Genomic DNA, 14,557 nt, shown 5'->3' with positions numbered 1-14,557 from the left:
TAGTAGAGTGTTAGGGAAGAGTAGAAAGGACAATGATTTGACTAGATAGAGAGTGAATAGTAACATAAAGTGGGTATGGGGATGACTTGGTGTCATAACTTCTTAGACTAGTCAACAAACCCATAGATGATATCTTGTACAAAATATATGATCTATAACAAGAATTTCCCCAAAATAGAAATAAAATATGAGTTTATGGGGTCTAATATGTCAAAATACGAGTTTGGGTGAAAATCCTCCGTCATAATCATCAAAAACGGGCTTAAAACGCGAAAGTGGTCAAAAACCGGGAAAAGAAGTGAATCTGCAAGGGTGAGAGGTTGTTGATGCGAAGGTAGGTTTGTGGGCGAGGAGATTCGTGGCAGGAGGGAAGGTTCAGTCCGAGAGGATTCGTAGGTGAAGGAGAGGGTTCGTTTCGGGAGGATTCGCAGCGAAGGTGGGGTGGAGAAAGTGTGAAGGTGACTTTCGATGCGAAAGTAGCTTCATGCGAGAGGAGGTTCGGAACGAGGGCGAGGGCGAATCTTCCCGGCTAGGCACAAAGTTCCCATCAGAAGGGTTCGTTTCTTGAGGAGGGTTCACCTCTTGAGAGGGTTTCACTCCCATTGTGCTGTTTTTCGTATTTTCTTCTTGTTTCAAGGGATTTCAACTAATTGAAGTGTCAGGATGGCCCAGGTGTTTATCAAATAGTAGAGAGAAAGATAGAATGAGAGAGATTGAGAGAGACTTGGCTGATGGCCTTTACTAGTGTTTGGCCCCGTAATGCAAGGTTCGTAAACCCAATTATGTTTCATTATGAGTGTTTTACACCCCCGAAGGGTGCTTAATAATGCTTTATGAAGTCATAACTTTACTCACCCTGATTAGGGTTTGAAATTTCTGAACATTTGAATCTTCTGAGTGATACTTTGTATTATGATCAAAAGTTGTACATTAGAAATCATAGAATATACCCTATCATACAAGCACTAAATGAGTTCATCAGTTTGAACTGTTAACTTAGACCCGACCAAAATTTGACGGTTGTCACAAGGTACATAAACATTTAAGATCTATTATTCCTTAATATATCAATGTACATTGCTATTTCCTTTCATTTCTGATCATGTTTTTTCTTTCTTTTTTTTAGCATGCCCTAAAATAATTATTGCAGAAAGAGCATAGAGGCTTTCAAAGAAACAAACATATTATTGAACCCTTTAAGGTTTATCGATTTAGTTCTTTAAATTAAATATAATTAAATTTTAATATAAAATAAAATGTAAAATATGATTTTTAAATTGTTAATCTTTTTTAGGTTGTCTTGTCTTTCATGGTATAAACTATTAGATGTTTGTAGAGTAGCCACCTTTTGTTTTGTATACGGTAACGAAAGTAATTTACTAATTTTCCTAATCACCTATTATATGCTTAGAAATTTGAGTTTACTATACTCATAATTCGGTACATTTCACTTGCATTTGCAAAGCAATGCTAATGGATATTGATGTGTCGACCTCTATTAACGCAACTTGCATAAAACGTATATACACAACTAAATATCCTTAGGATATCATAGGTTCCATATAAGGTTTTTCGTGGTTTTCTACTTTTGAATGTTAATAATATCGTCCTTTAACTGCACTTCATTTAGAGCTTTTCAAAATAAATCTTGATTTTGTGATGTGAGTTTATTGCTTCATAGACTAATACCTTTTGTGCAAAATGCAACGTACCCATTCCATTATTCAATCTGTCTATCCTTATTAAGATTATTTTATATTTTGTGCCATAGCAACAAAGTAGATATTCGTTGTTCTCTCTCTCTCTCTCTCTCTCTCTCTATATATATATATATATATATATATATATATATATATATATATATATATATATATATATATGGTTAGGTTCATGTGAAACGGTCTAATTTTGTGAGACCGTGAGACGCATTTTTTTATTTATTTTTTAATTTTTTTTAGTTAATTCAAGTTCCGAAAATAATATTTAAAAACAGAATTTTTTGATTTTTTCATTTATTTTGCATTTTAAAATTATTTTTAGAATATGTACAGTGTAATATTCTATTTAGAATATTTTACGTATTTTTCAAAAAAAATAGGATTTTTTTTATTTTATTTATTTTTTTAAGTTAATTCAAGTTCTGAAAATAATATTTACAAAAAGATTTTTTAGATTTTTCCATTTATTTTGCATTTTAAAATTATTTTTTAGAATATGTCAGTGTAATATTCTATTTATAATATTTCACGTATTTTTCAAAAAAAAAAAACAGGATTTTTTTTTTATTTATTTTTTAATTTTTTTAGTTAATTCAAGTTTCGAAAATAATATTTAAAAAAAGAATTTTTGGATTTTTCTATTTATTTTACATTTTAAAATTATTTTTAGATTTGGTCTCACGGTCTCACAAAATTAGAATGGTCTCAAATGAACCTGAATATATATATATATATATATATATATATATATATATATATATATATATATATATATATATATAGAGTCAGTTTATAAAATGGTTAATAGATAGATGCTATGATATCACGTTGGACAAATTTAACAAACAATTATTGAAATGAAAATACGTATATAATCATGTTTCATACTGTTAACATACAACAACAATACAAATTAACTTTTCATTGAAGGCTTCTAACCCTCGCAAAGCGAGACACTTTTCTAGCTTATTATGAAAAAGTTAAAAGGAAATTTAATCGTTTAATGTCCTATCAAGAAACCAAAAAACAAATTAAAAAAACTTACCCCATAACACAATACACACATATCGACATTTGAATGTCACACTTAGACCATCCAGTATGGATAGCACGACCACCTTCGTGGTTGACCTGGACTACGACCACGACCGTGCACACCATTCCGACCGGTCGTGGTTCATGGTTTTCGTGGTGGTTTGTTGTGCATATCACGAATTGAAGCAGACAATCCTATTGGTTGTGTTTGCAAAAACTACATTTTCATTTGTAATGTGTGTGTCTATATATATATATATATATATATATATATATATATATATATATATATATATATATATTACCTTTTAAACATATTAAACATCCTCTATAAATACCACATTTTCTATTATATAGTCACACACTTTCTTTTTTCTTTTCTCACAATTACACATTTGTTTTGTATTATCATTCAAAACAAATGTTTCCTAAAAGGAAGAATTGGTTAGAAAATAAAGAAAATAACTTAGCATGAACATGAGTAGCTGCTTCAGAAGACCCAGATGCTATAACTCCTAATTTTTGGGTAAAAGTTGGAAAGGTTTTCCATGATTTAATGGATTGCCGAATTCGTAGTCGTGATGAAATATATTCGAAGTTTAGCTATATGAAGGTTAAGATCTAGGTATAATCCACAATCGGCTTTGTATCCTGCACGACTCCATCCTCACAAAGAAACAAAATGATACTGGTAACAGGGTAAAGGGACCAAATAGCTTGTTGAACTAAGTTTAAACATAAATAGCTTCCCATTTCTTCTCTTTCTCTCTCCTTTTTAAATTCATTCCTATAGCGCTTTACATTCCCTTTCTTCGAGTAAGGTTTTAGCAAAACCCCTCTTTTCTATTTCGGTCATTACTTTTGCTGTCGTTTTTCGGTGGTTTACCTGTCGGACTGTCGTTTTTCTTGTTTGACCGGAAATGTCGTCGTCGGTAGCGCTGGAGACAGAGAAGAAAGAAGAGCATGTGAAAGGAGGGGAACTGTTGTTCTGTCGTACGACATATTGGGGCACCGCTGACCGCCGTCACGTGCCACCGATAAGCAACTTAGTTTCTCCAACACGACTTCGTCCTCTCGTCGGCGTCGACATCCGCTTCGTTGCATCAGGCTGCGGTAAGTCCCGCTCAACGATTTTTCATTTTTGGACCAATTCAACAGATACACTGTTAAAACCCGAAACTTTATACTGTTCTTGAACATCTTATGAAGCATCTAGTCATTGTGTGGCATTGGATATCGATGGACGTTGCTACACATGGGGACGAAATGACGTGAGTTCATATCATTTCCTCACATATACCAAAATAGCCATCAAAATCGAAATCTCGTATGATTTAAACTGTAAATCACTGTGCTATATTTGCAGAAGGGGCAACTTGGACACGGTGATAAAATCATTCGAGAGAAGCCAACACTCGTGACTGGTTTGTCTAAGTAAGACAAAGATTCGAAACCTTGGATACCCTTTAAGCAAACTATACTCTTCGATTCTAGTCTATTTCTGTATTTGTTTTTCGATTTTGAAAATTTTCAAATCTTTTTCAGTTTCAAAGCTGTGAAAGCAGGAAGTGGGTTAGGTCATACTGTTGTTCAAACTGAAGATGGCCTTTCTTTCTCTTTTGGTTGGAACAAACATGGTCAACTTGGAACGGGGTCAACCAAAAATGGGGATTTCCTCTGTTTTCTTTATAATCACGTGCTTATTTTCTTGGCTTCTAGAAGATTCTTTCATGCTAACACGTGTTTTTGATTATGTAGAGTTTGAATTATCTCCAGTACGTTGTCTTATAACGGACGTAAAAGATGTTTCATGTGGGGCTGATTTTACTGTTTGGTTATCTTCCATTGAAGGCGCTTCGATACTGTAAATTGTCAATTTTACCCTCTTCGATTTACACCTGTTAACATGTTTAAATAATTTTCTTTTTGTTGGTTTTTAGAACTGCGGGACATCCACAGTATGGTCAACTTGGACATGGAACTGATAATGAGGTATTTGTGTAACATTTTTATCATGTTTTAGTTTAATTATAAAATCTTTAATCTTTAATGGATTGTGTTTATTTTTATGTAGTACAACATGAAGGAAAGCTCTGTGAAGCTTGCTTATGAAGCTCAACCGGTGCCTAAGGCAATAACTTCTCTTTCTGAGGAAACAATAATCAAAATTGCTTGTGGGTCTAATCATACAGGTAGTTTAAATTTTACATTTAAAAAATTTTAAAAGATTTGCTCATTCTTTATACCTTTCTTTTGTTATACATTTGTTTGTTTTTACTTTGTAAGTGTTTTTGACTCTTCAGTTGCATTGGGTTCAAAGGGCTATCTTTATACGTAAGTTATCATGTATCTAGTTTATGATTATATGTTTTTTTTTTTTTTTTAAATATGACTAATGCTGCATCTTGAATATATTGTAGGTGGGGAAATGGAGGATATGGAAGGTAAAATATGACTAATTCCATTCCATTCAATTCTTTCAGATTCCAATTCCCATTCCAATTCCATTCTTTAATCAGTAATAGTACGCTCGAGTTGATGCAACATCTAAAATCTTGATAACATAACATAACAGGCTTGGACATAGAGAGCAAAAAGACGAATTTACCCCTCGGCGTGTTGATGTTTTCACAAAGCATAATACTTTACCACCCACTGCGGTTATTTCAGCTGGTTGTGTAAACTCTGCCTCTACTGCTGGTATGCTTTCAATTCTTTATTTAAACACTTTTATTTATTTATTTATTTTATTAATTCTTTTCATTATTATTATTATTATTATTATTTTGTAATCCAGGTGCAGGGCAGATGTACATGTGGGGTAAAATAAAGGTTACTGGTGATAATTGGATGTACCCTAAACCTCTCATGGATCTCAGGTTTTGACTTTTGACTTTTGACCTTCTTCTCCAAATGATATTTCTTGCATTTAATTTTGTATTTTAAATAAATACTCATCTATCTGTTGTAATGTTACAGTGGTTGGAACATAAGATGCATGGATTCAGGGAATATGCATTATTTTGTTGGTGCGGATACTTCATGCATAAGTTGGGGCAATGCACAATCTGGTGAACTTGGATATGGGCCTAATCAACAGAAGTATATAATATATAATATATATTTTTCTTTATTATTTCAGTTAAAAAAAATCATTTCATGGTTGCTAAGTTGTTGTGTTTTATGGGGTTGCAGATCTTCAGCGATACCCAAAAAGGTTGATGATCTTGAGGATATGCATGTTATCGGGTTTGTATTTTAGTCATACATATATAATTAATTATATATACGTATGAACATATTACGTATTTTTATTTTATTTTATTTATTTATTTTTTTGTGTTTGTGTAGTGTTGCATGTGGTTCAGCACATTCCTTGGTGGTGGTTGATAGATCAAATGTAGGGAAACGGCTTGACAAGGTATTCTTTATCTGTAGTACTATGGAAACAGGGGAGGAATGGAATGGTTAATTCCGTAGGAATCGAAATAATCTGTTTATTGGTTTTAGTTTATTTAATTCCAAGTTGACTTGTTGTTTCTATTTCTACAGCTTGATGTTTATGATGGCAAAGATCCCAGTGAAGGTATGCATATGCTCATTTGCATTTCACAAATGAGATTTAATTTCATAATTTTAGATTCTCTCTCTCTTTAATTTATACCCTAACCATGAATTCCTTTGATTCAGTGATTGAAGAACCTTCAACTGCTAAGAAACCTAAAAAGAAGACTGAAAAATCCAACACGAGGAAGGCGAAATCTGAGGAGCCACCTGAGTCAGAAATTGAAGAGGAAAACAGTAATGATAGTGATGGAGAAGCAAATGGGTGTGGTGGAAGGAAGCAGCAGAAGGGTGGCAAAGGCCGCCCATCAGCCACCACAAAGGGAGGAGCAACATCTGAAAAATCCAACAAGAGAAAGACGAAATCTGAGGAGCCACCTGAGTCAGAAGTCGAAGAGGAAAACGGTAGTGATGAAAAAGCTGGAAGGAAGAAGCAGAAAGGTGGCAAAGGCTGCCCATCAGCCGCCACAAAGGGAGGAGCAATACCAACACCAACACCGGCCAAAAGAGGAAGAGGAAGGCCCAAGAAATCTTAGACAAAGGGGTTTAGGCAGTTTGTAGTTGTAACTTTTTGTTTCGCTAATCTTTGTATATTTTGATGATTCACCTTTGTAACTGTTGTTTTTTAGTTGGGATGTGGTTATATTTAGCAGGTGTTTGAGATGGCTTCTCAAATTGGCTTATTTGCTTATTGATTTTTTTCTAAAAGCCAATAAACTAAAAAAAGTGTTTTGGCTGTTCAAAATAACTTCAAGTTCAATTATCCTAATAATTATCCCTTTTGGTCATTTTTACATTAAAAAATTAAGACAAACATTAATCAATGACATTTTAGTTTTTTCCACCACAAAAGCTAAGGGGTTTGGGTCCAAAGGAAGTCTAGGTCCAAAAAAAATCTATTTGACATGTTAGATTGGCTTTTACATATTAGATTTAGTCAAAACTTTTGACTTGGTTTTCATTTTTTTTGTTGATCTAATCCCTGTAAAATGATCTCTTGATCGAGATGATGCCTTCTTTTTCCCATTTGTGATCTTCTCTTTCTCTAATCTTGATCGTATTTTCCTTCATCTTCCCACCTCGTTCCTTCTATACACCACCCTCACCTTTTTCCTCGTTTTCCTTCAATTTTGTGCATCTCGTGATCTTTTTTTGGTAAATTATAAACACTTTCGCTCATTTACTACGTGTAGAATCATTTTAAGACTAGAGTTATGTAACGTCCCGATTCTCAGGTATTATTTTAAATAAGATTTCTTGGGTTAAGCCCTACTCGACGAGTTGGTTACCCTACTCGTCGACTAGCAGCGGGGTGGGATCGCATGTTAAGTGACCTAATCGACAAATCCATATTGGGACTCGGCGAGTAGGAGCTGACAGATGAAACCCTAAATCCCGGGGTTTTGCACCTTATTTAAAGGAACCTTAGCCTCCCTTGGGCCTCTTTACAGTTCTAGAGAGTCCTTGAGAACCCTAATACGTGTGTGTGTGCCCATTGTGTGTTTGAAGCTTGAAAAGAGGATCCTTGGAGGGAGAAGGCTTGGAGGAGAAGGAGATTGGAGCAAGTAGAGTGTGGGAATCAACACTTATCTCAGTTATCATCTTCTAGAGGTACCCAAATCGCCATTTTTCCTTGTAGATCTCTTCTATTGGTTGAGTTTAGGGCTTTTTGGAATATTAAGTTGGTAAGATGAGCTATGGGCTAGATCTGAGGTTGTAACTTCAGATCTGGACCCTCCTTGGATTCTAGAAGAATAAAGTTACAATTTTGGTCATGATTGAGGTCCCTCTTGAGCATGAAGCTCCATTAAGAACTTAAAATATGCATTTAGAGCCTTTATAGCCATGCATGCACGTAAAGTTTGCAACTTTATGTGTTAAGCATGCCCTAGAAGCTTGGATCTGTGATTTAGAGCCGTTACATGGCTCAAAATAGGTCTGTATGGAAAAAGGACTGAATGGACTCGGCGTGTGGCAAGGTTGACTCGGCGAGTCACATGAAGATGGTCGTGAACTCGACGAGTTGGAGGAACAACTCGACGAGTCCGATGATGATTGCCATAGACTCGACGATTTGAAGAACAACTCGGCGAGTCGGATGAGTTTTCTCCAGGATATGTATGCGTGTGTATCCGCCGAGTTGCAAGGAGGAAATTCGACGGGTGGCCTTAAAGTTTGATCAAGAATCGAAGGAACTCTACGAGTCACCCCGATGACTCGGTGAGTTGGAAAGTGCTTCAAGGAACTCGGCCAGTAGCCGAGGGTACTCGGCGAGTTAAGGTCAACATGGATTGTTGACCTTGACTGAGGACTTTGACTTTGACCAGGGGTTGACTAGTGGGTTATGGAGTACCTTATAAGGTTAAGGACTTATGAGTATGTTGTACTATGATAATAGGTGGTGGAGTCTGTGTCAAGTGATCCGAGAGTTGGAGTTTAACTTTCGAGTCGACATCTGCGAGGTGAGTTATCCTCACTATATCGATAGGGTCTACGGCACCAAGGTCGGCCGTTTAGTTGTTATTGTTATGGTATGCTACACGTGCTTATGATCTGTTAGATCGGAATCAGGGTAGACAGTACGTTATGCTCTTATGATCCGTAGGGATTGGTATGTTAGTGACTTGCTAGGTCGGTAGTCTAGTTACAGGAGAATTCTATGATTGATGATCAGTGAGATAAATATGTTTGATGTTTGTATATGCCAGTATATGATAGTTATGCGCACATGGTTATTTGCTTGTTGGTTGGGTTGAGGCGGTCCTGCTTTGTGCTGAAGGCCAACATACCCTATGAGCGGTCCGGGGAGACTGTAGGACCACGTGGCGGACCAGTCATACCGAAGGCTCGGGATAGATCCAGACAGACTGTAGGCCCGGTAGGGCAGTCCAATTAGGCCGATGGCCCAGTATGCATGTTGATTAATTGCTTATTACTGATATGGTATTGTCAGTGTGGTATTGGTATTTTGGGGGTAGCTCACTAAGCCCTCAGACTTAGTTTATTGTTTCAGGTACTTCAGGAGATCATAACAAGGCGAAGGCGTGACCGTACCGCTCCTCATCCTTATGTTATGATTTTGGGACACTCTGATGGATATTGATTTGAAATCATTTTTGTAAATAAACGTTGTTTGATTTTATTTATGATTGAAAAAGTTTAAATTTGGTGTAAAATTTATGGATGTTACAAGTTGGTATCAGAGCCTTGGTTTGAGTGACTTGGAGGAACACTCGTGTGAATCCAGTCTCAAATCAAGGAGATTTTTGGAAAGTAAGTTTTTAAAATGGTTTTCAAAATAAAGGATGGAGGGAGCAGAGGGTACGATCAGCCGGAGCCTGTAAGTAAACCCCAAAATACCATACAGTTATTTGATATTCTGATATGTTAGAACAACATGCTAGTGCCAGGCTAGGGATCTTCGGGAATCGCATGATAGATTTGCCTGATTATATGATGCCTATTAGCCTAGGGTTTCTTGTATGTGGAATTGACATCATAACTGTAGATGTTTAGTGTATGCATCACGGTTGTGCATAATAAAGACCTTATAGCCTGAGAATGTTGATTCGGCCTTCGGGTAGGATTGGATATTCGAAAGTCTATTGGGTCCAGCGTTATGTGCAGCTAGCATGCACTAGCACTGCAGGGGATGATGGAAGTTTCATGGATGTTTGATTCATGAGAAGTGGTGAGACTAGATGCGAGATAGTTGATATTCCTCTATAAGTGAGGGTTGAACGCATTTCTATGTTGATGATACTGTTAGGGCGTTGTGGTGATACTTGAGACAAATATGGGTAGGTATGGAAGGTAGTATGGTCCCGTACTACTGAAAGCACAGGACCCATACGTGTAGCAAGGAAATCACAACCCCTATGGTTTGTGGATTTTGGTCTCCCGACATTATGTTATTTATATGATGACTTGTATATATACTTCAGTATGGTGGTGACGAGACATGTTGCTTCTGGATCCGGATCAGGATCAGGATCAGGATCGGGGTCGGGAGACGGAGGGTTGGAGGTGCCGGTAGCACCTGAGCCCGTGGTACAGATAGGGACCGAGGAATTGGATGCCAGGATCCGGGAGATTATGCACGATGAGATTGTTGTTGCATTCCGAGCGTAGTTACCAGATATGTTTGGGTCGATTAAGACCACGATGGTTGAGTACTTTGATGAGCGATATGCAGCTCTAGCAGAGACAGCTGCCGTTGCAGCCACTTCGGCTGTAACAACGGCAGGGGTTGGAGGAGGAGCCAACAGGCCTTTCCAGTACCGGGACTTTGATAATACAAAGCCCCCAACGTTTGATGGTACACATGATGCGATTAGGGCTATGAGGTGGTTATCCCTCCGCAAATGTCTCTAGCTCGATCTCCCTCTTCTGTGCATTCGCCTGAAGTTCGACAAATGTCCGGTACGAGGAGTTCGCCACGAACTCCTGAATATCCCTCCGCAAAATACTCAAATAACGGCTCATACGTGCCTGCTCAGATGACACATGCTCAGGGCAGAACATCGCCCTCTCATGAAACATCCTGGTGATAACTGTAACGGACTATGTAACCTGCTTGAGGGTCAAAAACTCCTATGCCAACCGATCCCGTTCCACCGGAGGAACGTACTCATCACGAAACATGGTGGTGAACCTCTCCTAGGTCACCGCAGCAAGCTCTGCTGGAGAATAGTGTGCTGTCGTGAACTTCCACCAGTCCTTCGCCCCCAGGCGAAGCTGGTTCAGCGCAAATCGAACCCTCAAGTGCTTTGGGCATGAGCATGTGTAGAAACAACCCTCAATATCATGCACCCATCTCATCGCCGCAATCGGATCCTGCGTCCCATCAAACTATGGTGGCTTCGTGTTGCTGAACTCTCGGAACAGCAACGCATCACCACCCTGCGGCCTTGCATCAGCAACAGCTGCGGTGGCCGCTGCAACAGCAGCCTCAGAAAGAGCAACATAACGCTCGTCAAAAGTCTCAATAAACGTGGTCTTAATAGACCCGAACATCTCTGGTATCTCTGCCCTGATGGCCGCAACCACCTCCTCATGGATGATCCAGCGGATCTCCTCATCACTAGCTACATTGCTCTCTGGCATAAGACGTGTCCTCACCATGATCTACCTCTGAAATACAACATACGATATATTAGAAATTCACTCGAGTATACTCGCACTCGATAACTCATCCCTCCTTGATCCCTGGCATCCCAAAGATTCTTACTTGGACTATACACCGACCTGGTGTTTTCAGTAGTATGGGCCCAATACTACTGTCCGCACCGTGTCAGTATACACCCCAAGTCCTCCTCTCCAGATCCCAAATCCCAAGTACTCTACTATGCATAATCCACTCTCTAACAGATCTCTCATAAGCTCCTCGCTGCTACCTATTCACTCTCAAGCATCTCATAGCAGCTCACCTCTCCCTAGGCTAAGGCATCACAAATCAGGGCACTCTAGTCCTAATAGGAATACCTAGCCCACTCTAGCAAGAGAATACATCATATCAATCTCATAAACATATAATATAAATGTATTTTGGGAAATCACCGTTCGGGCACTGACTGATCGTACACACGCTTCTGCTCTGTGTTTCTCTAAAAATCTTTTACTTCTTTTAGAAAATTTGGTTCTCTTTTGAAAATATTTTCCAAATCCTCAGTTTGAGTTCAAATACTCCCGAAGGTGTACCCGAATCCGTCAAACCAAGGCTCTGATACCAACTTGTAACACTGTAAAATTCCAAAAAAAAAAAAAAAAACGCATTTATAAAAACATAATTCATTTTTAAATTATAAAAACATCATTGTTTGAAACTCAATGTATAACATATAACAATATCCCAAGATCTCGTATCATAAAATCCTGTGTGTGTACTGATCAAGTCGGCGCCTTCCCGCGATCCTCACTAGTACCTGAAACACATAACACAAAACACTGTAAGCACAAAGCTTAGTGAGTTCCCCAAAATACCACATATAACACATATTAGCCACTCGAGGCTATAACTTTGTGGGTCCGTGCACCCAAACTCTGTGAACCCTTAGGTTCTAACTCTGCAAGCATGCACAACATAAATCACATAGAAGAATGCAGTGAACATACAATATATATTAAGCACTGTATCACATAACTCTATTTACCTACTCAAGGTAAAGTATAGTGAGAAGACTTACCTCGCGTGTCTCGGTATCTCGTAAATCCCTGAAATCACTAGTGCTCGATCTCCCGAGCTATAGTCCTCCTATAACACAATACATCTCTAATTAACACTTCCTAATTAAGGTTGACTAACTCTATCAAGTCAACACCGGTCAACTCTGGTCAATGGTCAATGGTCAACCCCGACTCGTCGAGTCCCTATGAGGACCCCATTTCCTCTGAGTCCTTTCTGACTCACCGAGTCACTCACCCAACTCGGTTACTCAACCCCTGGTTCGAAATCTATGAACAACCCGCACAAACTCGTCGAGTCTGCCAATAGACTCGACGAGTGCATCCCATGCACAACCCCAAACGACCTTCTGAGGCCAGATCTGTTCCACTAACTCATAGATACAGTCCTTCCAAGCTTATTTATCACGTAAAGTTCATGTCTTAGTGTTCATATCACACCTAATGACTTATAAATGGTGTTTTTACCTCAAACACAAAGATCCCAAACCAAAATTGATATGGACATATTTAGTTATAAACTTCATGCATTATCTTAATACTTTATGTTGATTTTATCTCATTTAATGAACAAAAGGTGCTTAATTAGTTTATAATTTCATTTTTCAGCAATAATGACATGCTCGGAAGGAAAAGGAAGCAGAACTGGCGATTGGACGCATGGATCTTGGATTTTGAAGAAAGAAGGATGTTGCTGGACAACTTGACCCCTCGTCAGTGTTTTGGCCATATATCATGAACCGTAACTCCGATTGACGAGATTCAAAATGTTCTGAAAAGTAGACACAATTTCGGATGACTTTCGTGTTTTGAGAAAATGCTGATTCTAAACGTACTCTGCGAGTAGGGTTGATTACTCGCCGAGTTGGTCAGAAGTTTCGCGATTCTGGACGCGCTGACTTGCCGTACACGGGTTTTAAGTGACGTACTCGCCGAGTAGGTCACTGGACTCGCCGAGTAGCCTCTGTTTTGTGAAAATCTATATAAATGGACTTTCAGATCGATATCATAGCAGGGAGAGAAACCCTAGGAGGCTGAGAAACGATTGGAAGTGCTGCTAGGTCGTGAGGAACTGAAGAATCAACCCTACATTCAATTGTGAAGAGAATCAAGACAATTTTGGTTTATTCTTAGTAACTCTTTGATTTGAATCATGTTTACATACTTTGATTTCGTTTTTGAGTTTATGTTTACTGCAATCATGAGCTAAAAACTCATAACTTCTGTTTAGGTAGATGAATTTGTGAACATGGATTGATTATTTGATTACGATTAATTTTAATTGGTGATTATGTTTTATTAAGCTTGTTAAAGAACCTTATGTGTTAACAATAACTATTCTTCTGTTAATAAATCAGTAATTAAGTTGTATGAACATCTCTTAGTTGCTAATTTCATATGATTTACGTGACCACATAATTGTATGTCTAGGAATAACGAATATGAAACTACAATTAACTTGAAGATAGGTAAGTTAATGTGTGAGCTTGTGTGATACACCATCAACAAGAGGTTAATTGAATCACAAATTTTATTAACTATTACAAGTCTTATTTAACCTGAATCAATAACTAGGAAATCCGTTGATTTAGACAACCGGCCACTGCTTGAGTTAATTTGTTTCCTAAGGATTAGTAATAGCAAACGTGAAACTAATCATCTTAGTCGGTAGCCAATGAAGAATTAATCCGATACATTGAAATCATCCATGGGAACAAATGAGTCGAACCTAAACAGAAGTCCTCTTTATTATTGAATTTAGTTGATTTTTATTTGCTTAGCTCTTAGTTTCTTAGTTTAAGTTTTAGTTAATTGTTTAAGTTTCTAGTCTTGCAAAACTAGAGAAAACTCTTTCTATTACTTGTTTTATTTAGATAATATTAGCATATATTTTAATTGTTTACCGTTCCCTGTGTCCGATACCCTACTTACCTGAACTAAACTGCTAATCGATAGGTACACTGCCTTTCGTGTGTTTGTCTTTGTGTTTAAGTTAGTAGGATTAAAACTAGTTGGTTTTACTAATATTACATAAGACAATCCCAATCGAACCCAAC

General features: G+C 37.6%; 1 protein-coding gene across 2 annotated transcripts; it reads left to right on the top strand.

The window, feature by feature from the left end:
- Positions 1-3,414: 3,414 nt before the first annotated feature.
- Positions 3,415-7,000, top strand: LOC145043166 (uncharacterized). 2 transcript variants are annotated; one of them, XM_078991735.1, is made up of 16 exons: positions 3,415-3,866; positions 3,963-4,024; positions 4,120-4,187; positions 4,299-4,418; positions 4,510-4,617; positions 4,694-4,745; positions 4,828-4,945; positions 5,057-5,087; positions 5,174-5,197; positions 5,329-5,453; positions 5,551-5,632; positions 5,733-5,855; positions 5,949-6,002; positions 6,105-6,174; positions 6,306-6,339; positions 6,444-7,000. In XM_078991735.1, exons 1-16 carry the CDS (start codon positions 3,674-3,676, stop codon positions 6,851-6,853), a joined length of 1,674 nt encoding a protein of 557 aa, XP_078847861.1. In that variant the 5' UTR covers positions 3,415-3,673; the 3' UTR covers positions 6,854-7,000. The 2 variants fall into 2 exon arrangements, with proteins under 2 accessions (XP_078847861.1, XP_078847860.1); XM_078991734.1 differs by lacking the exon at positions 3,415-3,866 and having other exon boundaries at positions 3,966-4,024; positions 4,299-4,406; positions 4,512-4,617.
- Positions 7,001-14,557: the final 7,557 nt, after the last annotated feature.

The sequence above is a fragment of the Lactuca saligna genome, chromosome 4, assembly GCF_052625555.1.
Source record: "Lactuca saligna cultivar CGN05327 chromosome 4, ASM5262555v1, whole genome shotgun sequence".
Classification (NCBI taxonomy): Eukaryota; Viridiplantae; Streptophyta; class Magnoliopsida; order Asterales; family Asteraceae; genus Lactuca; species Lactuca saligna.
Note: the sequence above shows the minus strand (reverse complement) of the source record. Positions and strands in the feature narration are given on the sequence as shown.

Coding starts and splice junctions, on each gene's coding strand:
- LOC145043166 (XM_078991735.1), top strand. CDS start 3,674: ATGTCGTCGTCGGTAGCGCTGGAGACAGAGAAGAAAGAAGAGCATGTG. Junction 5,856..5,948: donor TATGGGCCTAATCAACAGAA/GTATATAATATA, acceptor ATGGGGTTGCAG/ATCTTCAGCGATACCCAAAA. Junction 6,003..6,104: donor GAGGATATGCATGTTATCGG/GTTTGTATTTTA, acceptor GTGTTTGTGTAG/TGTTGCATGTGGTTCAGCAC.